The sequence below is a fragment of the Microchirus variegatus genome (assembly GCF_963457635.1).
Source record: "Microchirus variegatus genome assembly, chromosome: 5".
NCBI classification, from domain to species: domain Eukaryota; kingdom Metazoa; phylum Chordata; class Actinopteri; order Pleuronectiformes; family Soleidae; genus Microchirus; species Microchirus variegatus.
The window spans coordinates 17,812,413-17,837,478 of NC_139806.1; the positions used below are offsets into that span (position 1 = coordinate 17,812,413).

At 41.3% G+C, this 25,066-nt stretch overlaps 3 protein-coding genes across 5 annotated transcripts in view; 1 reads left to right on the forward strand and 2 right to left on the reverse strand.

The window, feature by feature from the left end:
- Nucleotides 1-1,731, reverse strand: part of LOC310927292 (zinc finger protein 521-like) — a gene marked incomplete at both ends in the record, with an annotated part of 58,562 nt that extends 56,831 nt beyond the window's left edge. The window contains 2 exons of the mRNA XM_083889586.1: nucleotides 1,354-1,578; nucleotides 1,687-1,731. Of these exons, the coding sequence (XP_083745712.1) occupies nucleotides 1,354-1,578; nucleotides 1,687-1,731 (270 nt within the window). The remainder of the gene's footprint in view (nucleotides 1-1,353; nucleotides 1,579-1,686) is intronic.
- Nucleotides 1,732-2,188: 457 nt separating this feature from the next.
- ss18 (SS18 subunit of BAF chromatin remodeling complex) lies at nucleotides 2,189-14,063 on the reverse strand. 3 transcript variants are annotated; one of them, XM_083890351.1, is made up of 10 exons: nucleotides 13,934-14,063; nucleotides 13,377-13,453; nucleotides 13,204-13,288; nucleotides 12,128-12,284; nucleotides 10,958-11,188; nucleotides 10,136-10,306; nucleotides 9,737-9,814; nucleotides 7,907-8,029; nucleotides 5,017-5,147; nucleotides 2,189-3,762 (listed from the first exon to the last, which is right to left on the reverse strand). In XM_083890351.1, exons 1-10 carry the CDS (start codon nucleotides 14,000-14,002, stop codon nucleotides 3,736-3,738), a joined length of 1,149 nt encoding a protein of 382 aa, XP_083746477.1. In that variant the 5' UTR covers nucleotides 14,003-14,063; the 3' UTR covers nucleotides 2,189-3,735. The 3 variants fall into 3 exon arrangements, with proteins under 3 accessions (XP_083746477.1, XP_083746479.1, XP_083746478.1); XM_083890352.1 differs by lacking the exon at nucleotides 2,189-3,762 and adding an exon at nucleotides 4,503-4,566; XM_083890353.1 differs by lacking the exon at nucleotides 9,737-9,814.
- Nucleotides 14,064-14,709: 646 nt separating this feature from the next.
- Nucleotides 14,710-17,362, forward strand: psma8 (proteasome 20S subunit alpha 8). Its single transcript, XM_083889471.1, has 7 exons — nucleotides 14,710-14,903; nucleotides 15,443-15,569; nucleotides 15,692-15,816; nucleotides 15,960-16,082; nucleotides 16,188-16,307; nucleotides 16,779-16,841; nucleotides 16,927-17,362. The coding sequence occupies exons 1-7, from the start codon at nucleotides 14,802-14,804 to the stop codon at nucleotides 17,020-17,022; spliced, it is 756 nt and encodes a 251-aa protein (XP_083745597.1). The 5' UTR covers nucleotides 14,710-14,801; the 3' UTR covers nucleotides 17,023-17,362.
- Nucleotides 17,363-25,066: the final 7,704 nt, after the last annotated feature.

Consider the following 25,066-nt stretch of genomic DNA (forward strand, 5'->3'; position numbering starts at 1 on the left):
GCATTTATCTCGTATATCAGCACAGAGACAACATACAGAGGAGTCTTATCCAAATCACAGGCCTTTGTTTGCAGCTGTCGTGACATATTCATGACTGGGGCCATAATAGTCAGATTCCTGTTATATCCCCCAGGGAGAGCACAGAGAATGGTGTCACATCCAATTACTGCGGCACACTGTAGAGGTAAATCAAAACTCATGCCGTGAACTCTGGAATCCGAGGTTTGTGCGCATGTGCGTGCTCAAAGACGAACAACAAATAACTATATCAACATTGATGGAATATTGGAAAAACACGTTTTTTTTCCTGGTACCTTGGAGGTCATGTATAGATTACACAGGGAGATAAGATTGGCTGGAGGCTGTTGGCTGGCATCCTCTCCAAACATAAATTGACACACATACGATCTGAGAGCAAGTGAGGCACACGGCACTTATTCAAGATTTTACAATAATGGATTTGCTCGCCAGGCGTGCAGGAATTGAAATTGTAGATGAGGACAATGACGTGCCCTTTATTAGTGGAGGAACAATCGGGTTACCAAGTTCACAGACACTTTCTCCTCAGCACCGATATGATGATTTTCTGCGGAGGAGAATTAATGCCTTTGTCTTTTCCCCCACAGTAGTCTTTGGAAGGCCTGGTGGTTTGGTGGTTGGAGGGTATCTCAGCAGTGCATAGCCCCGTTTCACCCCGGAGCGGTGCAAAGCTCCTGCCCAATAAAACAGGCTGCATCCCCAGGGCCCCTCCCTCAAGCCTCCAGTCAGCGCTTGTTTTTGCACCATTTATTTAGTGTGACACATCTCCAATTAAACTGTGGAGGCTGCTGCATTCCCCCCATAACTACCTCTTATACCTCCCCATAGACTTTCTGTCACACTGAGAGTGTGGGTATGAGAGAGTGAAAGGGAGAGTTAGTGAGAGAGAGAGAGAGAGAGAGAGAGAGAGAGAGAGAGAGAGAGAGGAAGAGATATCACATCTTGCCTGCCAGCTATGATCACAATGTCATTTTCCCCTCAGTGCTTAGGAGCCTCCTCTGAAAGGTGCCCTGAATTATAATTATCAAAATATTGAAAAAGATAATCATCCTTAAATGATGCTGCCACTTTTTTTCACACTATTTGTCTCAGCACCATAGAACATGCATGGAACGATGCTCTTCTGTAAGCCGTCTTGATAACTCATTTAGAACTCCACAGCTGTCATATCTGTGAAGGCCTATATACACTTCTTAATATTGAGTTACGTAGCATTAATTAACTCCCACAGATGTATTTACACTCAACCGGAACTCTCTGCTACATCAGTGCTCATCAATTTAAATTCACAAGCATTTTTAAAGGAGATCTTACATTGGAGGTAAGAGTCTCCTTGCCACCTCTCCATCCTCCCCCGACGGCCCCAGACACAGTCACAGGAGGAGTGACTTTGTCCGACCCCAATACCGTCTGCGAGAGCACAGCTGAGGGCAGCAGCTGCCAGGGAGGACTGGTGGGGGAGCGCCCAAAACGCCAGCTCTGCCAAGCAGAGGGGCCAGGGGGAGCCCCAGTGGCAGCTGGGAAGGGTGGGGCGGCCAGCTGTGGAGCAGCAGGATGGTGGGGCGACTAGGAGATGCCACTAAACCTGAGCAGTATACACAAATATACACAGAGATTTTATAGGTACACTCAGAAACTTTACACTACCTTCGTTTTCTTCAAGCACTTCAAGCCTGCTGCACTCTCCCACATTTGCACTCACCGACACTTATTATTGGCACCAGGGCAACACAAGCAGTCTGTGGCCCTCTTAACACCAGCAGCACTCTCCCATCACATGCTTTGGCCACACATCTGGCGTACCATCTGTGTCACTCCCCCCAATGTGACAGGTAGTCCCTCTCCCTCTCTGGAGGGAGCAGAAAGGGAGAGAGGGACAAGGAAGGTAATTTTGGGTGTAAATGTGTTCTGGACCTCTCTGGATGCATCTGGACAAAGCAGACACGCTGCTGAGCAGGGCAGGGTCATTATCAGTTGGAAACGGACTACTAGACGGCAGATGAAGACACAACAATTAGATCATACTGTCACATCGTGACAGCACCGATAGTGCACGTCGTGTTTATGTTGTCCTCGTAATGTATGATGATCAGTCCGAGCAGCGGCGTCTCAGAACAAGGTCGAACAACTACAAATAACAAAGTCAAAATGTATTAAAGATTCTTCCAATTTATTTTAATGTACAGTTATATGACATGACACAAATGTGACCACCATTTGGATGGGGGTGGAAAAATGCAAAATATTAAAACAGCGATATATAAACAATACCAGAGGACGTGGGAATCCTCGTCTTTTTGCTGCTGTACATATGGGATACATGAAGTATGCACCATAAAAACGGATATCAAGCTAGTGATAGAAAACTGCACAACCAGTTTGTTTTACTGTGAAATTAAGAATCCTTTTCAGAACAGTATTTTTCACATCTTATGTTACATATTTGACAGTAACAATCTTTATTATTCACACACACACACACACAACACTATTCGAATGACATCAACTTAGACATTTATTCAAACGGGAGAGGGGATTCCAGCATCGTCAAAACTAACAAAATTAACTAATCGTCATTCATTTCATCTTTCCTATTCACCAAAATTTGCAGTCAAGGGACAAGACCGAGGTGCTTGTACAGTAAAAAGAAAAGGCTCCAGCGTATTATCTTACATTTTGCAGTGGCATTTGCTACATATCACTTCTCTGAGCACATACATTAAGTGAAGACAGACGAGCATTATTCTGTCAGGTCATGTGGTTTAAAAATCTACTTATGATCGCAATTTGATATTGTTTTTCACCGTCTAAAGAAAGAAAAACTCAAAACAGTATAGAAGCAACTGTTACACATTTCCAGACTAAACATTCTCCGACACCTGCTCTGCAGTCAGCCAGCATGTCATTTTTCTTTTCACACAAAAATGTTGTACAGTGCCCATCACTGATTTACCAAATCCTAGTCGAGTTATACATTTCAATACAAAAAAATTAATAATTCAAAAACAATATGTGCTGGATGGGAACATCGATAAACATCATAAAAAACACTGACAAATTACGCTTCATGAAATAAACAACACAGCTTTAGTACTAGTTTCTGATGTTTTATAGAAAGTTAGCTTGGTCTAAAAAGCATAAAATATATTTTTACACCATCACATACATCAAGACATGTACCATGGCCTAGCAGGAAGTTTGTTCGGTGCATTTTTTCACATCCAAGGCCCTACACATTTCCCTACTGCTGGCATTATTGCTTCTTATGAACAGGGAGCTCGATGACAGAAACAATGCACCAGAATGGGTTTAAACTGTACATTTGACATAATCTTTGATACTCAAAAAAAAAAAATGTTAGCTTGTTGAACAATCTGCAATGCTGAAGGATAAGGCAGTCCCATTTTTTTAAGGCATTGCTGCTTTGAGAGATACTGGACCAGAGGACTTTTGACAGAGTCAATGTACATGAATTAACAGAAAATATTTTACAAGTGAGGATAAAAGCCTAAAGAGAGGGGGAGATGGGGGACTTATACGTTGATTTTTTTTTTTTTTTCTTTTGAGTGTTGTGTGTTTGTGTCTGAGAGAATCTCAGTGAGCTGCAACCATCATTTATTTCTGCGGAGCAATTGACAAAGAGGTCAACGCTCACACAGATTAGAGCAGAGTTGTGTGGGTCGCTGTGACCTTCTCTCATTGCTGGTAATTTCCATACTGGCCCTGTGGAGAGAACGTAACAGACGCATGTTACTCAGTGTAAAAGCAATTTTAAATAAGCAAGACTGAATAAAAAAAACAGCTGTGGTTTCAACCATACCATACTGCAAACCTTGATTTATGCTGCATTGACTGGTGTTGACCAGCAGGTGGCAGTATGGCCTCAACTTATGAGCTCTAAATTCTAACTTGATAACCTCAGGCTTCAGCAGCAGCATGGCTGAGGACAATATTGCATTTTGATAATAGCCTTAAGTGATACAAATTGAATGCAAGAGCAACAGTAACACATGTAATTCTAAACAGGGGTCGAAGTATGAATTTGGAATCAATGGAAAAATACAGTGGAAACAAATTTGGAAACAGTCTATGATTTGACAATTCTCATACATACATAACATCTTCAAATATATATATATAAATAACTGAGAGCTTCATTGTCATAGGCAAAAATGTCATTAAAACCAGTGTAAAATTGCAGAGATTAAGGACGCGGCCAAAGCAGGCAAGCTTTTGGCTGTCTCACTGCAGATGATGCATGCTGTGTTTCTGGACCTCATGACGTACAATTCGACCCCTGGTTAATTAAAAAAAAAAAAGAAAAAAAAAGAAAGAGAGAGAGAAAAGAAACAAAAAGGAAGAGAGATAGAGACAAAATAGACAGAAGAAACATAACATATTCAAATTAAGGCTAGGTGGTCAAACGTCTAGATTGGACGTTGAGGTCTTCACAGCAACCATTACCTTTGCTTCTTACAGAGCTAGTCAGGGGTTCAAATCCCCGGGTCTTTATTTCCTCATGTGCCCCTGAATATTCAAAGATAAAGATATCAAAGAGTAGCTGTGGTCCCCACATAAGACCACAGGAAATACAGGGCAACAAATAGGTCTCCTCTTAAACACTAGAGCAGTCTGCATTAAGTTTAAGGAAGAATCCTCTTCAAGCCCTCATATTTCACTGGAATGGCATACCACATTAGCCGGGACATGTAACTAAGACTCAGGTTAACAAGTGACACATACACTCTACTAATAAATACACTCTTCTCAACCCCAATATGATGATAGCATGCACAGAATTGTACCTTTTAATGTTTTACCTTATAACTTCACTGACATTCATGTCTGGTCTCACTGAGATCTACACAATATATACACACAACTAAATCTGGCAATAATCATAATTAAAAAAGGGACAAATTAAGGCCGATGCATAGACAAGTCTCTGTGACCGTCCTGTATTGCGGGTTTACTCACTTGGTCATAACCGTAAGGGCGTTGCTGTTGGCCTTGTGGGGGTCCGGGTTGTGGGGGGCGATAGCCCCCATACTGTTGTCCCTGCCCCTGAGGATAGTTGGGATACTGTCCAGGGGCATTTTGGGAGGGACCTATGACAAACATTGAGAGCACATTGTAAAATCAGGCCTGCGCGACAGATGTAAGTAAAACTTAACACATTTGTTAAATAGTCAAGAAAATCTGCTAAATAAGTGTCCAGTCCTATATATACATGCAGTAATAATATCACAATACATCAGTGTATTCGTTGAACTTCATTTTGGTACAATCTTCGTCTGACTGACATGATCACCTTTATTTTTTCTCTCTTTTGTGTGTATATAAACATACATACACACATGTATAATTTTCTTTTTTCTAATGTGATGTAAACGTACTGAATGTTAGAAAAATATCAAGGAGATTCTGTTCGTCTTCATTAGAGAAGCAGGCTTCATTAAAATAGCGAAGCCCTCATATGCTGCAGCCATCCATAGTCAGGCTCGACAGTGGCTTGAGTCAAATGAGGCCCACGCTACATTGTTATGTGCTCATAATGCCATACAATGTTGTGCATTAGCTGGTGGGAACCTGCAGAAGAAAGCATTTATGTGTGTGTGTGTGTGTGTGTGCGCCGGAGGGATTTCACCTCACAGCCTCTGCCTCTCTGCTAGCTCATTACTGACATGAGCTCGGGCTCAGACAGAGGATGAGTGATGGAAAGTTCTAGTGAAAAACAGGATGAAGAAAAACAGAAGCCTAAGGAGCCGCAATTACTGTACTCGTGCTCCGAGTCAAACATTTTTCTACCCATTCTGCACTTCATCAAATATACCTTTACTGAGGTTGAAAAGGGTACTGAAAAAATGGACTCAAGTAAGAGTAAAGTTAATTGGGTAACATTTCTCAGATAAAGAAAAATAATTAAAACCAATTGCATAGGTACAAAATTATATGGTGATCATAAGAATAGGATACGCCTTTTAACTGCAGAACATTTTCAGCCCTGCATGCGTCTGTCTATACATTTTCGACTGCAATATTAAGTTATATAAATCAAAACAGCCATTTCTGAGCAGCAGAAGATTCCAGACAAGATGCTATGTCTCTTGGCAACATCACGATGCTCTTCTCTGAAGAGTTAGAATTAAAAAGGGTATCGCAAGCACTGCTTACGTTGACACCAGTCCATCATTGAACAATGGAGGTGGGGTCTAAATATCGATTTGGTGATACATTGTCGTCCTTTCTCGTGCAATAAGATAATCGATATGCCGGGACAAATATTGATATTTTAAGTAACAAATTAAGGTGCTCTAATGTAAACAGTCCCTGTCAGTTTCACTCGCTGGGCGTCACTACTTCATGTCTCCTTGCATCGATAAGTTACCCGGCCGAAGAAGAGGGAGTTTACAGCGGGATAAGGGCAGAGAAATCTACGTCAAGAGAAGCTCCGTCCATGTTCAAAACATCAACTTTATGCACTTTTCTCTGTTCTCACTGTTCTCTATGTTGTGAATAAATAGCATCAAACATCGCAAGTTACCATACGATTCCCACCCTGGTCAATATCACAAGTTATTGACTTTTGTTTTTGAAGGTATTGATTCCAACTCTGAATGTATCAATGTAATATAGCAAAAGGGAGACAAATGTTTATCATTTGACCCATCAATACTATGGGGACTGCAGTCTCAAAATGTTTCAAGTCATAAGTACTAAGCCATTAATAAAGAACTGTAATTTATTGCCACCTACTATTGGCAGATACTAGTCCAAATTCCATTCGAGTAAAAAAAAACAAAAAAACAACAACATTTGGCTGGTAGTTGACATACACGCTGAATGTCACTGCTCATCAGCCAGAACTTCTCTCTCAAGACACTTGGTTGTGTCAGACTGAATCACCTGGAGAAATGCTAATGGGATGCCAGTCACCATACTGATTAATTTCTTTCTTCCACCCAGCTCCTATTCCCTAAATATTCATTAAGGCAGCCCTTAAATTCCTTGTGCTTGATGACATCCAGACGTGCATTTGCAGTGATGTTGCAAGGTAAGCGACCGGCATCCCAGACGCATTAAATTCTTAAAGGACACATTAAACTCACTATCTATGCATCCCAGGGACCCACCCCATCTTTCCATGAAGATTGTGCTGGACTTTTTCAACATACACTTCACCGTGGCAGCCTGTTGAAGACGACACGAGGTGGACCAACTGATGAGTTGAGAGAACAAACTTCGTATTACGACGCCTCATTTTAATCCGCTGTGTCCCTCTCTTCCCCGTGCGCTCTTGTGCACACACGCATACAGGGAATGTCAGTGGGGACTTGCCATGTTAAATCTAAATTGCAGACAAATCTGTTATCTGGATCAGATTCGGAGGAAACTGGTAAGGTGTCTGATCCTGTATACACAGAGCAAATTTAGTTCAAATCCGTGATTTTAACTGAGATATATGTAAATAATTTGAAATATTGGCGGTTATTTGTTGTCATCAGTGAGGAAGTAGGGAAGATAAACCCATGCTGATGAAAACAAAACCTCCAAGGTTATACATTATAACCATAATGGTACCATACCAGCACCGACAGTTTACACTACATTTTTAAAGCATTTATCATTTTATTGGAGACATTCATTTTCCCAGGGATCCATACCACCACCTGTCTATCCTGGGACTCGCTACACTGAAAACCCATCAACAGCACTGCATTTGGCACAGTTACAGGTGGCAGGATCCAGTAAATCACTCTGGAAGAACTATCATTCAGCAGTTAAAAGAAAGCCCATGAGAGCAGATGACGCCACCCACAGGACTAATATAGTATGCGTCGTGTTCCTATTTGCTTTGAGAACTCACCGTAACCCTGCTGCTGTGGTGGGTAGCCCTGTTGACCTGGGTACTGCTGCTGAGGAGGGTAGCCCTGCTGCTGTGGAGGGCCTTGCTGGTATGCTTCCTGCTGTTGGCCATACTGGGCGTTACCTTCAAGGGGCAACAGCAGGTAATGTGAGCAACAGGATGAGGAAATCAGCAGCGAAAGCGAACAAGACTCTTTCTAATGGTAGGAAATATCTTGATTTAAATGTCTGTATCACTAGCCAAAAAGATATGGCAGTGTCCGAGGGCACAGTAATGAGGTTGTTGGAGCTTGCTAGGTTCAGTTGTAATTCTCATGTGACCATAACGCGTTTACATCACAGTAAGTGCTGATCAAATGCTTTGAACACAACCCTGCGTCTTTACTCCGTGTGTGTAAAATCGCAACGTTAAATACAACTATGTGTATCATGTGACACAAGTTGGTGACATCTCATGCAGCATATTTGATATCACATTGAGCTTGAATTTTACTCCCAAAACGTTCACTTAATTCCAAACCGTTTCCAGGCATGTTTTTTTCTAATTTCAAAACCTTTTCCAGGAATTTTATGACCGTGGGAGGGAACCCTTTATACATTAAAACCTAAAAATGATTGCACTGTCAAACGAAATACTAGTAAGAAAAGTATTATTATAACCAATACTAATCCAATAGCAAATCATACAAAGCAGCATTGGAGATGGTTGTGGAAAAAGAAAGGAATCTTCATTTGAGAACATGTCTGACATCAGGTTATGTATTACATGACTGTGTTATCTGTGATCATTTGGATGATTTTAAGTGTGATACAGATAAATAATCGAAACGTTGTCAATGTTATCATGACCACATAAATGAATAGCAAAGTTGTAAGGGATTCACATAAGGCTCCACACCAGTGATCATCAGGCTACACTGGAATAATTATGACCCACATCAGCTCAACTTGGAGCCACAAAACCAATGCATTTAGTGTTATTACTTTGAATTTAAAATATTTAAGACTCAGTGGGATGAGATAATGATAAACAAATCCAGAGATGCACAATGTACTGTTTTAATGGTGACACAGAATGAGCTTTAGTTCATTTCATAAGAGGGAAAAATAATGATTGAAAGGTAAAGGTCAGTACAGGGGAAAAACAAGCGACAAAAAAGTAAATGTTAATTGGACAAAGAAAGAAAAGGAATCGTTTGTCATTGATCTTCGAGGCTTCTGTGTGATAACATGTAATTATACAACTCTTAAATGGACAATATCTACTCGAAGAAAAGCAACTGTTATTTTTAAGCATAATGCTGCATTGACTTATTTAAAGAATAATCAAATACAAGTTGGGAAATTGATGTCACTAGCACACGTTTGCAAATGAAGGCAGTCTGGTTCATGTAGTGCATGCAGAGGTACCTGCAGTTTGTGAATACACTATTATGAAATGCACATATTTAGCCATGTAGTTATGAAAAATCACATGTGGCATTAGATAATCTGAACGATGACAATGTCAAGTTGTATCGACTTTGACCATTAAGACTCACAGATGACCCCGATTTCTCTTTCACTCCCACAGGTACAGCACCAACCAAGACCAGTGCCAACTCAATAAGACTGCAGGACCTTTTGGAAATAGGTAAAGTCTAATATTATGAACCATATATATATTCTTTTTTTAGAGGCCAAAGCCACTTGCCCAGAAAATAATGAAGAAACTGAAAATTCGCGTTTGTCCCAGTCTCTTTGCATCATTTGTGTTTTAACACAACTCCTGGGTTCAGGTTTTTTTTTTTTTTTTTTTGGTTTTCTCCAAGCGACTGGAGAGTTCTCCTACCTTCTGAGGCTCCCTGTCCTGCGTGACTGTACTGGTCCCCATAGTAGTCTTCCTGCCCTGGGTACTGCTGAGGGGGTCCTACATACACATACACACAACATACACACAAGTAGATTCAAGGTGTTGTTGGATTGGCTGTGTAGGGGGGAGAGCAGGGAGGATGGATTCCTTGCCACTAGTTCTTGCTAGAAAGCTTTCTTTTGGTGACTTATTGATTTTTTTTTCTCAATTGGAGGCTCTAGATCACATCTTAAGTCATCAAGATGTCTGTGGACTACTGAAGTGGAAATAGAGGAAGTTTAGGGAAAGAACAGGAAGAAATGCAGAGGGGAGGGTTAGGGAGAAGAAAAACAACACTCACAACTTGCACACTCAACAGACACACACTGACGGGTATACCTTGCTGAGGAGGTCTATAGGGTGGCATTGGCCTCTGACCCATGACATGATTCCCTTGGTTGACCTGACCCATCATGCCCATTGGGTTCTGTTGCCCTTGGTAGTGTTGTCCACCACCACCAGGGGGCATGTTATACTGCTGGGAAGGAGGCTGCTGGTGCATCATGGGGCCTGTGGAACAGAGTTACTGAGTTACCTCTCAATATATAATGTTGTTTCAATGCCAACCACCATTTATCAGGAATGTTATCAGACATTTGCTGTTTATAGGGGAAAAAAATATTTTTGGACATAAAAATGCAACTACATTCCATGGAGACAACATACCGACATCATTCAATTTGTAAAATACATTATACTTATCACTGTCCCATGTATTAAAAAGTAAGGAACGCTACAAACGTAATAGTTACACTAACACACTAATGGATAAGCTAAAGACTGGGAGATGAACGAGCATCATAACGTCATGCCTTAAATGGCTCATCTATACCAAAAATACAGTAGATGACAAAGAAGAAATTAGCTTGATTAACAGGGTCTAATACTCCTACTGACGCTGATCGTCATTGAACCCTTGTGTTATGCATAGTCATTTGAAAGCGGTTCAAACACATTCCCACATACTCCACAAAATATTAAGTTGAAAACATAATCAAACCAAGATTCTCACATTGACACTGGTGCTTGAAAGAAAACACATACAGTGTGGAGTTTACAAATGCAGGTGAATGCTGTGCAACAAGCATCCGCAATGCAGGTGATAAGACACTGAAAAATCAATATAACCAAGTGGGGGGAAAAATTGCTGATCCATTTTACCTTGATTAGGCTGCATGTTCATGTTTGGCCGTGGACCGTAGTTCCCCATGGGTTGGCCCTGGGTCATGTTCATTTGGCTCTGAGCTGGAATGCCCTGGGAGGAGGGGACCGCGTGATTGTAACCACCCATCGTGCCGTGACTGCTGGGGGGCATATTCATAGAGCCACTGGGCATGTTTGGGGGCTGGTTGGGGCCTGGGCCTGGACCTTGCATGGGCATGTGATTAGGTCCTGGTAAATAACACAAGAAATTATTTATAACTCCCCTTGTACAAACAAAAATATAAAACAACAATTTAGGGCACATATTGTTTGTTGATTCCTGTTAAATTCAAATGAAAAGTAAAATACCAGAAGTTCAGGATTCAAACAAACCATACTAAATTGTAATTATTTGTCTAAACCTCTATAACCAAGTTTGGTTGGCATTTTCTTTTCTTTTCATCTATTCCTATTGTGGAATATTTAAATGTGATTAAATATATACACAAAGTACTGAAGATTATACCCCGATTAAATGTCATGTTCAAACATACTGTGTAACTTTTTCAATGATGCATAGAAAATGACTTTATAATATTAAGATTACAACAGACTTAATAACCTTTTGTTAAATAAATATCTCCTTTATCGTGCAAGATGTAAAACGGTACCACAATCTGGCAAATTGTACTAGTAATACCATTACTACTTTAGCTTTAAATTTAAAATAGTGTGGTATTACTGATAAACACTATAGTGCGTGTGAGAACAACTCACAATACCACAATTTTCTGGTCTCTAATAGAGCATCCTAGTCTTTGACCTTTTAGAGGTAATTTTGTGGTAGACAATCAGTGTCTTACAGCAACAACACTATTTTAAGGTATTTTTCAGCTTTTTGTTGCCGTCTTGTTGGCAATTAAGTATTTAATTTCATAAAACAAATTGTTAACATAGCAAACATTAAAACAAATGGTGATGCTTTAAAAAACAAGCGCATAATCAAATGGAGCCCACGACCACTAGAGCTGGCAAAAGCAGTGACATCATCCCTCAGCAAAGCAACCTCCCTCGCAGTTCAGCGGTGTTGCTAAGCAACCCAAGTGAGACAGGGACTGAAGGAGACGAAGGGGAAAGAGAAAAGAAAGATAGACGAGGGAGGTTAGTTAGAGGGAGGGGGGCACGTACCAGGCATCTGTCCATTCATCTGGTTTTGCATGTGTGGGGCTGGAGGGCCACCACTGACCATACCCTCAGTGGGCATGGTGTGACCATGTGGAGGCTGTGGGGGGGCCCCACTTTGGTTCATCCCACCAGGACCCATGGGCATGTTTTGAGTGGGTGGCTGCAGGGAAACAACACAGTCACAAAATAACACATTAGCTGGTTAAACACACATCTGAGCATGTGATACCTTAAAGGATTGGCTTAATGACAAAAAGCAGATAAAAGCCCAAATCTCTGTTCTACGTATCATAATTCAGAGATCCAACTTCTGATGTAGCAGCAACAAAAGACACAGCATACTTATAAGGGTTAAGAGTAATGCAGTTTTAAATACAATTGCATTATCTCAAAACATACATAAAGTAATCTAGTACTGTTTAAAATTTAATATGAACTGAAAAACCCAGATGGATCAGCATCTACAATCTGCTATGATAGAGGGGAAAATATCTACATCACCAAGATTATTTACTTAAACTAACAGTTAAAGGCATTTCATTATTCATTGGTACATATGTAAGAGACATGCATGCTTTTGTTGCCTCCAGGAAGGTCATGCTTTTGGCTGTCCCTTTTGTCTAAAATGTGGGTAGCATGATTGATAAAGTAAAGGACAGATTATGGAGACATTTTCTGAGGATGTTGATTATGACAGAAGGAAGAAATAATTGATTTTGGTGGCAATCCAGACAAAGACTGAGGTTCTGGATATTTTCAAACAGTTGATAACACTGTGGGACAGGAGAGAACTATGTGAAACTGAACAGCCATGGTGGAGTCTGCACACTGAATACTTTCTGTAGTGGTTTAATGTTTAAAATCCATAAAGCTGACCACCTTGTAGAGGAAAAGAGCAGATACAGGTGAACAAATAAGAGTTAATACTGTTATCTAACATATTATTGAGGTATTTGAACTACATCCTTATTGTATGAAACAAATAAACAAGACCTCAGCATTGAGTGCCTTATGGGGCATAGAAATCATGGTCAAATCAATAAATCAAATCAAAACAGTCGCCAAGAAACAATACTCACAGCAGGCAGGAGAGACTGCATGTTTTGATTGGAGTCTGCTATCGTGGCAAGATACACTAAATTTCTGTGCAGCATCTGCTGATACCTGGGCAGGTGGAGATTGGTTAACACAGGTTACAGTCAATGTGAAATACAACTATTGTTTTCAACTAAAAGAAATGTCCTCAACTTACTGTGAACACTCTGCAGTTTTGCCTTTACTCTGGAAGTCCATTATACACTGGATTAGCTGGTTGTTTTCGTCAAGTAACTGCAGAGGCAAATGCAGAGATTTATTTCCAATTTATACTTGCTGTGAAAACGCTTGATGTGAAACTGGATAAACCAAATTATTTCGTGTGGTTAGTGCTTTGAGAGGTAACGATATTTCATACATAAATTAAAAACAAATTAAGGATGGACCACGTTTTTGTTTAAACGTGAGTGCGCGTTTCTGGCTAACAAAAGACGCGTCCTGGCTGCTAGCTGTCCACAGCTAACAAAACCCACAGGCCTCCATTCATTTGAAATGTATATATATAATTTTCCAGTGAGCAGCCATAAGAGCCAGTGTAAAACATGGCAGCCCGACTCCGGAGAGATTCATATTCACCGCGCTTTGACCCTGGAACATTGTTCCTGATCTAGTCACAGTTGGACTGATGGGCACTGCTATATCCCTTAGCTCAACTGCTAACAGGGTCTGCTACCCTAGCCTGCATTCTACGACGCGCTAAAAAAGACGAATTACCTTTTGAATTCCAGCGGGTGTTATATCACCTTTCCCACGCTGCCTGTGAGGTGCAAACGCCACCGACATGGTGATAGTCGATTAAATTAAAGTTACCAAGAGCATATAAATCTCCGGTGGCTAACACGCTTAACAAAACCGCAGAACTCAGATCAAATAGATGCAATGTAATAATGCAGTGGCCCAATCTGGGGGGGATGCAGCACATTTGTAAACTATGTTTAAGAGCATTGTTTATTTTTGATCAAACACGAACACGATAGCGTCAAATTGATGGGACCAATCATAATATTTCTACATAAATGTATATAGATAGTTAAACGCTCTGCGATTTTGGTTTACGGGAATTATAATTCCACCCATTTTTTTCATATAGTGGAACAATCTAGATCGAATTCGAAAGGCCACGGGAAATGGAGTGTTTGACAGACCGGGAAACAGTCAGATCATTATTATTATTTGGATTATGGGAATTAGTATTATTATTATTCGATATTTGCATCATCACATACAGTTCTAGACAATAAAAGCTACAATGTTTACTATTCCTGGTTTTATGTATGTTAAAGTCCCTCACACTGCACAAATGAACCAAGTAAAGGAAGCACGGCTTAAATTCTGATCGCTTTTTTAACATTATTAATGTTTTCAAAGAAAAATGTATGTTATAATTTCGGTTGCTTCAACTGTAATCAATATTAGTTAAGAACAACTTTTTCTTGGTTTGGTATCGTCCGAGTTCAAAGGGCTCGCGCAAGCGCAGTCTTCGACACACGGTAGCTTCAGACTGAGTGCTTTGTTGCTAACTAGCTGAATCATTTTGGTTAAATCCCTCACTTTCTTGTAACTGTGCGGATCTTGTGGCGCAATGGCGGCAAGATATGACAGAGCTATAACCGTGTTTTCTCCTGATGGCCACCTCTTCCAAGTGGAGTATGCACAAGAAGCTGTAAAAAAGGGTTCCACTGCGGTAAGTTCTCAAATGAAACTAATGCTTAAGCTACCGTTAGCAAGTGGTAGTTAGCTAAACAGCTAAGCTAGCGAGTGGAATGCCTATTACCTATGTGTATTGAGGTTATTACATTGTTTTTTTGCAAAGAATTACACCCAAGTGTCAACAACTTCGTTGGACTGCGTCTGCAACTCGGACCTAAATTATATGTTTTTTAGCAGCTTCTGGAAATGAAATAACATTTAGTCGCTGTGTCACTCTCATAACAGTTTCAGTTTCAATGTGATAGTGTCAGCTAGCGCGAGAAATAGTTTTTTGCTTTTTTGAAAATGTGTTTTGTATCTTTGTCTTGGAGGCATAGGAACATCAATATAAAGTAACTATAATGACTCTAGTAAAACTATTTCACGAGAGTATGCTAGCATACGTGCATGACCTACGTATAAATGAATGAAGTCACTACAATTTTCTGCAGTTTTTTCTGATAGCCTCCTAGTTTAAAAGACTATGCAGTGCCTGTGTTAAAATGTAATGTAAGTGATTGTTTTTCTGTATAGGTGGGGATAAGGGGGAAAGACATTGTTGTCCTTGGTGTTGAGAAGAAGTCTGTAGCAAAGCTGCAGGAAGAAAGGACTGTCCGCAAGATCTGTGCCCTGGATGAGCATGTCTGCATGGCATTTGCAGGTACAACTGAATATCACATTTCATCATCTAACTTGGCATGTCATTTTTTTTTAACTTACATTTTCTGTTGTATTTTCATCATATGTTGTACATCTTTTTAACATCTGTCAATTTCAATTAAGGTTTGACAGCAGATGCCCGTATCGTGATTAACAGAGCCCGGGTTGAGTGCCAGAGCCACAGGTTAACTGTTGAGGACCCAGTCACAGTGGAGTACATCACACGCTACATAGCGACACTGAAACAGGTAATGGACCTAATATCAACATTTTATTTATTTACTAAATAACCAAGAATAGTTTGTAAGATTTTCACACCCAGTGGATATTAGTTTCAGCCCATGCTAGAATGACAAGTCACATTTAATCTGCATTTTGGTCATATTTTCAGCGCTACACTCAAAGCAATGGCCGCAGACCATTTGGCATTTCTGCGTTAATTGTTGGCTTTGACTACGATGGAACTCCTAGGCTGTATCAGACAGACCCGTCAGGAACCTATCACGCCTGGAAGGTGAGTCTGGTCCTTGTATATTTTTTTTCCTTGTTACATCTGTACAAGTACCTTGTCAGTAACTGAAAACATTGATCTTTTTTTGTTACCATTAAAACAAATCAGGCAAATGCGATTGGCCGCAGTGCAAAAACTGTGCGGGAGTTCTTGGAGAAGAATTACACAGAAGAAGCCATTGCTGGGGACAATGAAGCAATCAAGTTGGCGATCAAAGCTTTGCTTGAGGTAAGATTAAGTTTAGTCTTTGCATTTACATATTTGAATTTGCACACTCATAACTACATATGCTGAAGCAGAATAATTACTAAACTGTTTTACGGTTGACATGTTCCAGTAGAAAACATTTTCATAGGGCAAGTCACTTATAGATTCAGCCGAGATGTGTAAAACTGGCAGGAGAAATGATCACTTCAAAAGTAATTACACATACTATAGTGTGACTTTCTGCCACGGGGACAGTAAAGTGTGCCATAATTGTTGCTGTGTGAATACTGTGTAAAATGTAAAAAGTGTTCATTGATGTAAAAAAAAAAAATGTTGTAGACTTGCTGAGCTTGTGGCTGTGTTCTGCTGTATTTAATTGTACAGAATATTTTCAAAACTGTGTGTGTTTTATGTAAGTATTTACCCAAGTAGGAGATTACAGCTGTTAATACTCCTTCATTGCAATCTAACCCGTTATATTTTTTGTCATAGGTCGTCCAGTCAGGAGGAAAGAATATCGAACTTGCTGTTATCAGACGGAATCAGCCACTGAAAGTGAGTTGCTCCCTTTGTTATTAAACTTGTATTTCATTTTCGACCTATAATTTATCAGCTAATACATTTTTTTTTTCTGTTGTAGATTCTGGAATCCAAGGAAATCGAGACCCTGGTGGCAGAGATTGAGAAGGAGAAGGAGGAGGAGGCAGAGAAGAAGAAACAGAAAAAGACCACATGAAGCAGTTAACTGAGAGTTTTTCCTGATCGCACTTGGATAACAATAGCAAATTTGGGTTGCAAATACTGATTTTGAAAGGTTTATTCTCATTTATTTCATCATTAAGAGCTAAATCATAACTTGCCGTCCTTGATGCTTTGCACATGTTTCCGAGTGGTGTACCACTTTCAAAGAATCACGAGTTCCCTTACTTTGAGCAAGTGACTTGTGTGGAAATGCATCAACAGATCTTAAGTTAGGTTTTAGGTCTTAAACTACACTCACTGGATGTTTTTGTATCATTCAGCTCTGACTGTCATTAATCGCCAATGTTAAAATAAAGCATTTGTTTGTACCATGTTTTATTATTATTATTATTATTATTATCATCATCATCATTATTATGATTATTAGTAATTAAGTAAAGTAGTCAACCAGATGGTGTCTACTTATGAGACTTTCTTTTCTGGTGATGCACCGACTGGTTTCTTCAAGATAGGATTTGGGGGACGTATTGATTAGCCTGCTGCAAAGCAAGTACTGAGATAAAGATAACTACAGTTTTAAACGGCACTTGCGGCAATGCGGTGTGTGGCTATAAACGGCAGTGTTTTTCATTTGTCAGCATTCTGTGGCACAGACCTGGAAATGTGGGGGGTGGGTAGCGCAGGTTCCTTTTATAAATCACTCACCTCTCCCTCAGTCATTTAAAACAAATTAGCAATGAGTGAATGAAGTGTCTAATGGTGGCCCAACGAGACTCCTTTTTTTTGCCTCTCCTTTTTTATTTCACCCTAAATTCGCTTATCAAGCAACCACTGCTCTGAATTCTCAACGACACAATTATGGCCGGCGGTGTGGTAGGGCTGCTTAATGGGATCCTGGCCTCAGACCCCAGTGGGAACTTTCAGTGACTTTAATCTGGAGCCCTTTGAAAAGTTGTGCCGTGCTGTGCTGAAGAGCCCCGGGGTTCCCTCTGACTCTCACCAAAGACATAATGGTGAATGGTAAAGTCCTTCATTTAGAGTCATCTCCCCAAGCCAGGATTTCCTGAGTGGGTGCCCTGGCTGCCTTGACTAGAGCAATTGCACTTTGTCTGCAATTTGTCTTGTTTGTGAGTCTTGTAGGTTTGGGTTGATGTCAGAGGATCAATTAAGTCTCTTAATATGACTTTCCATACACGATGCCATTAAATCTTAGGAGGGCAATAAAACGGGGGGCTTGGATGACTCGCTCTAAGCCTTCTTAACTATACACTAATTGCTACTCACGTGTCAGGTAATAATCTGATAACATTATTATGTGGCAGTCACTTTTTTTGGTGCCCCGGTTCCAGGCAGAGATGTGTTCAGTCCATTTCATGACAACATTATCTGTGGGTAACCTTCCTTAAGTTTAAGTGTGAGCAATCCTTTGGCTACAGAGGTTATCTAATCCATCTCGTCAATACAGCTAAGGCAGCTTACTCTGTGTTGCTGTTAAGACTACTAGGCTTTTGAACTGCTTGTGGGAAGAGTTTTCATTTCTGTCTTTTATTTATTTATTTTACTCTTTTTTTCTTTTTCTTTTTGGCATTGTTGTTGCCCATAATCAGCGCAACTGTGCCTCAGGACAGAGTCCATCTCTCTCATCACTGACTGCTGCTCATCATTAATGCACAAAATAATGGCTTCACCAGAGGTCATCAACAGAGGAACGAGGCCCGAGGACATGTACTCTCCGAGCAAGAATGCACAGTGCTGCAGGCTGTCAACCGAGTGCATTGTTTGTATGCACACATACACATGCACGCACACAAGCAAACGTCTCACAGGCTGATTGCACATGCACACAGCAAAGACTATATTAGTGTGAACACATAACATATTTATATTTTTTTACAGTGCCTGCATCTTTCCTTTTCTTGATCCGTCATACACAACACGGTGAGCCGTTTTTCTCACGTTAATATACCGCAGAAACATTAACGTGTCTCACATCAGTGTGACCGTTTTATCTATCGATGTCCCCAATTCTCCTCTCTAGCTGATTGTCAAGTCACAAGCAGATTTCACTTTTGAGTGTCTTCATTTTTGTCACTCTGATGTGCCGCCCTGTGGCCACATTTCAAAGCATGCACCTCTCGGGATGGTTAAAGTTTTTCACTGCTGAATGTCCTTAGGTCCAAATAAGGCAACTGCTTCAAGGGTAGAGACATGCAGACACTTGCATCCTTGGGGAACTGAGGTTACACTCTTCCCCTCCTTATCCAGGGGTGTTATCACCCTGTGTACCAGCAGAGTGCAGTGTTGCATAAATGCAGCGTTCCCATCATACTGGTTTTTACTTTCATCTCACTTTTTTTGTCCTACAGATTGGCAGCATGGCTCTTGTAGCTTAGAGTGAACACAATCGACCAGGCTGCTGACATGTTTCTGTTTCTGTACTTGAATGCACGGCCACAAAAGGCTCTGTGAACAATCCAAGCCACCGAGGGAGAGTTGTTTTTGCTTAAAATTGTCAGATGAAAACGCAACATAGCTCGTGTCCCCGAGCAATGGCCAAGCTGTCAAAGTGTGTTGGGTTATAAAAGGCTATGTTCTCAACACTGTCCCTTTTCTGCTTGTCACATGTTGACAGTTACACACACATGCACCGTTTGTGTGTAGTGGATTGGCTTTTGTGTCTTTTGTGAGCTGCTGCAGTGTGAGGTGAAGTTGGAGCACATTGGTGTGCAAGCTTACATATCCAGAAGCAATCAAAATATGTTCTCTTTTAATGTTCTCTTTTTACCTCTAGCTCTGGGGATACATTTTGAATATCATTGTATTATCTCATATCACACATCTCATCTTCTCTGTCCTTAAATCTCTTTTGTCTCTGCCTGCTTTCTCTCTCTCGATCTCTTTCTGTCTCTTTCTTGCATAGCACGCAGCAAATCTTGATTTTCATCAGATTTCTTCTTGAACACACACTCAACTCTAATCATCGTCATATAAAATAATATATACAGTACAGTTGAGTTAAGAATACCGCCATCAGCTTTAGTTGGCATTTACCTTTGTCTCCTCTGGAATACGAACAGTTTTTTTTTTAAAGAAGACTAAAGGCATGGTTTGTGTTACCCCTCAAGAGTGACCAGTCAGGGGAGTTTGTCTCACAAAAGAATACAAGTGCGCCCTCCTCTAATTGAAAGTAGACACCACTGGGTCTAGATAGAAAGATAGAAACAGGGGGAACAGGAGAAACGAGGAAGGAGATGGTAAGATGAGGGGGAGGCAAAGAGAGCAAACATAGCTAAAATAAACAACTCCCTAATTGCTGCAGGGCAAAAGTAAATGGCCCTACGGCTCCGTGGCCTTGCAGGGCCATGGCAGAAGCCAGTCACACACATCACATAGCATTACTTGGGATGGGGTTACAGGAAAATGTCAGCCGACGCATAAGGAGGAACCATCGGCCCATAGGATAATTTGATTGCCTGAGGGAGGTGCAATCTTGCATTCCCACGATTCCTCTCTTTCCACCCACAGCCCCTTTTCATTGTATTTTTGAATTCATTTTCAATTTTGTTGTTTGCTCTTCTCTCCACACATACGTACATTCATGCTGTATTATTTTAAATGGAGCTCACTATGCCGATGTTGCTGCAGTCCTTTATTGCTCCTTAGGACAGAACAGGGAATTTATGGGTCACTGGTTCATCGTGTGGCCTCTGATATCTTCATTTACAACCTGATCTTTTTCCAAAAAAACATCTCCCCTCTTGCCCTAATGCACCCGTATACTGTTATGGGATGTGTGTATAACTGGTCATGGAGGAAATCATGCACCCTCTAGTCCTCCTGTGTCAGATGTGCTCAAGATGCCATTATTTAGAAATATGAAATGACTCAATGCGTGCTGTACATTTAAAGCAGATGTTTATGGCTTATTTAAATCGTCAGTTCGCTCCTCAGTGCACAGAATCATTGCTTTAGATGCAGCAGCTGCATATAGGATATATATATATATATATATATCAGAGTGTCATGGATAACCACAGAAAGGAGAGAGCAAAAGAAAAGAGAGACTGCGAGAGAGTTCAGCGTGGATATCTGAGTGCGTCTGACAGAGAGGACAGCCCTGAAGGCAGGTCCCAGCCCTTCAGCACCGAAAATGACACATGACTGCTTTGACTTTTGTCATCCCCTTTCTCCCTCCACCCCCAATACCAAGCCTCCCACTGAGGCGACCAAGGATACACACACTTAAAGACACACAGTCACACACTGTATACTGCTTAGATTACATTATCTTTATCCCCAGGACATTAGCCCTCCTTGTTGGATGACATTTGGGCTTGTGCAGCACTCAGGTTACCTTTCTTTGCCCCTGAGTTAAAGATGCCAGTCTGCATCATGCATTTGAAATGAAGGAGAGGGGGGGAAAAAAAAATCAGATGAGAAAGATTTCCAAAAGCACTTTGATCAGAGGCATCAACAGTCACGCACAAACTTGTTAAGCAGTATGTAAATTTGGGCTGATACTGAATAAAGTTGCCAGAATGGCATGAATCCATTGTGCTGCGATGATCAAAATAAAAGAGGGCTTCATACGCTGGAGGGCAAGAAAGTCACAGACATGAAGGTTTTTTTTTTTCCTTCCTCTTTTTTTTTTTTCTACAAAGGGGCTGATGGGATGCAGAGAGGAGAGATGGAGGGGAGGGAAATGAAAGATAGGGGAAAGCCTGGAAGGATCTCAATCTAAATTAGCAGAGTAGAAGGGAGACTTTGCTGAATGAGACATATAATTAAAACCAAAGTGATGAAAACATCAGCACTCATTCACTCACTCGCCCGATGAATTTCTTAAATTGCTACTAGGACGATCGGAACTTGAATGCTGAAGGTAAACCAGTCCTATTGTTAAGGCACACCAATCACCCATCTACTCTATTCTCTGCATTCCCTCACCAGCTTTCCTCTCATCAGCCTGCTCCCTCTGTATCTCTAGCCGTCCCTGGTTGCTTCTTTCTATCTGACACCCTGAGATGAATAGACGCTGTCACAGAGACTCTTGTAAGCCTGTCAGCTTTTAAACAAACAGTCAGCAAAAGGATCACTTTTCACAGGAAGTCTCCCAGTGTGAGGTGACGTTATTGGCCTGAGCTTGTTGTGTCCTGTCTGTGTGCGCAGACCCACCCATTGATTCAGGTAAGGAACACGACTTCATACAAGGACCTGCCGTCTCATGACTCATCCTGTAGCACCTCACAGTCAAACAATACGCTGCTTGGAATCAGTGAATTCGCAAGATTGTTGTTGTTGTACTTCCACAGCGGTAGCACACTGTCTTACATGCTGATAATTGTATTTATTCTGGCACTCTGCTTACAAAATACTTTGGCAGATCGAGAGGAAGCATTTTAACTTGTACCACCACCAGTAAATCTTTTCTCCTGAAATAGAAAAATACAAATACCCCTGCACTAAAAAGGGCCCTGAAAAAAAAAAAACAAGCACAACTTTTGTGAGTAAGAAAAAAAAAAAAAATCAACCCCCTCAGGTGTGTTCCCTCTCACTCTTCCTCCTTGCACCTGCACTGAGTTTCTCAAGTCCTCCGAGTGTCTCTCCACACAATGGAGACAGTGCATAGCCTCTGGCACCTCTCTCCAGCTGAGAGCCACCTCTCTCTAGAGGACAGTAGAGGAAAACCGCCAGCACTAACAACTGATCCTGGCAGATAAAGGAGCAGATAGGCAAAGAAAATGTGCCTTGGACAATACTTGCCTCGTCCTGGTCTTCAGTGCTTAATTTTTCGGCTTTGAGACATTGATGATAACAACCACAAAGACAAAATGTCACTGGTGATGTGGTGGTTACGGGAGAAAGGGCCAATAGCTACATTCTTTGACTTTACAGTGAAATCTGTTTCATCGCACAGTGTCTGGGAAACCACCCCTCACACTGATTCAATAGTGGATCCCTCACTATCAATCGTGCCGGCTCGACCACACACACCCCTGGCTTTCCTCTTCTTAAATCTTTTTTTTTTGTTACACGCTGTAACGTAGTAGTGCCAGGCCAGATGACCCAATACCAGATCGGTGTACCCCTCACACTGCTGGCGGCAGCTGACTGGAACGGCAGTGAGGCAAGATGGCCGTCTCAGGTCGCCTGGGCCACAGCTGGGGTCCCCCGAGCCAAAGTGTTGACCTGATGTGATTAAGTGTACATCCAGCTGCACAGATTATATTGCATGGAAATAGTGATACACCGGGAGATTTGTTTTTACTCATGTAAACATAATTGTTGTGCCATAATCAGCAAATTAAGACAGATGACAACTGTACTGTTCAGTGAGAGCTACCATGGATGGTTTTGCAAATTGTATTCCCTCGCCTCATATTAGTGATGCATTCAGTCCAGTGCGTGTGGTCTATAAGATTCAAAGTCCCTATATTTGTCCTGACAAAGACCTTGATAGGAACAGGGGTCTGAGTGAGAGTGCTTATTTTATTCTCTCCCATGCTGCTGCAGGCTATGGCTGTGTTAATGCAATGGCAGGGATCTTTGAAGTTGTGACTTTATGAGACAAAAGCTAATTTCCTTTCCTTTGTTCATTATCGAGAGAGACTTCCAGCCGGGCGGAAAGCATGCTGTGCTAATTATTCCATTCATGAGTCGTCTCTAAAGTATGTAATGGATTTCTGTGGGTTTTTCACAGGTAAGCAGGGTGATATACATTTTTGTCAACACGCTGGATTACAGCAAATATTCTTCTTAAGTCTCTTTGGCTAAACAAATGCTACATCCTCAAACACTTGCAGTTTGCAGAATGGATCTGTAACTTTGAGTTGCCACTCTGTGAGCGAGTTGTAAGTGAACTCTAAATGCATACTGGAGATAGCCACACTTCCAGTGATGTTTCAACAAATATATTCTCAGCAGACTTACAAGGCCATAAGTGTTTTGCAACTCATTAAGATCTGAACCCAATTTCACAAATGAGCCTCCAAGTTTGTCGGGCCAAGTTAGGCATGTGACATAATGGGATTTCAATGTTTCCCTAAAACACAACTTGGCAGAACATGAAGGGAAATGCAACATTTTGGTTCCCATCTCCTGCACATTACCAGGATGCCACCCACAACACCTGAGCACTCCCAAATGAGTGAGATGTGTGTGTGTGTGTCCCTGCACGCATGGTGTTTACCCTGCCACTTAGAGTTAGATCAGACAGCAAAAAACGGGTATAACTGTGATACAAGTAAAGCCATGTACCTCCTCCACTGCTGCCTGACACCCTTCATCCTCATCCTCCTCCTCTCTCTCCCCTGCTTTGTTTGTGCTCATTTTATTCCGTGTGCTGCCTCCTGGCAGGCAGGTCAAGGTTTACCCTCGCACCACACACCATTTCCCTCACATGCCGCCTGGGGGAGGAACACTGGAGGCCCGAGGCAAGGGCAAGCCCAAACAGCTCACACAGCATTGCTGCCACCACCACCTCTAACCACGCACAACACTGAGCTTTCGAATCACAGTTAGATCTTTTCTTCTTTCTTTTCTTCTTTCTTTCTCTCTCCTGTCCTTTGTTTTTTTTGTGCACGTTATTGATTTCTGTCAGTAGTAAGGTATATGTCTATAAACCGACAGATTTAATAGAGTGACAATAGAAAGATACTCATTTGTTCCCCCCGTAGTGTAAGTGTTCATTTTGAGAGTCTGATACTAACCCTGGCTAGAAGCTAGTGCTGGATTTTTAGCTGTAAATGGAAAACGCCTGTGGGCTTTTCATTTTCTAGGCCCAGACGTTCCCTTCATGGTGTCGGAGCCCTTGTGTTCACAGAGTTCATGTTTTGCTGCAGGGCTTTTTTTTTATTTTGTTTTATCTCATAGCTTAGACTAGCAGGGCTTTAACTCCCAGAGGACTCCTGTGTAGCAACAGCAGAGATCAACAAAGTAAGTTTGTTTATGTTGGCGGTGTCCGCATGTTGTCGACTTATACATTTCTCAGTCTCCATTTCCTGCCTCTCCTTGCCCCAGGGGAAAGGAGCCCTCTAATTGGATCTTGTTCTAATTGAGCCTAATACTGGAGCTAACCG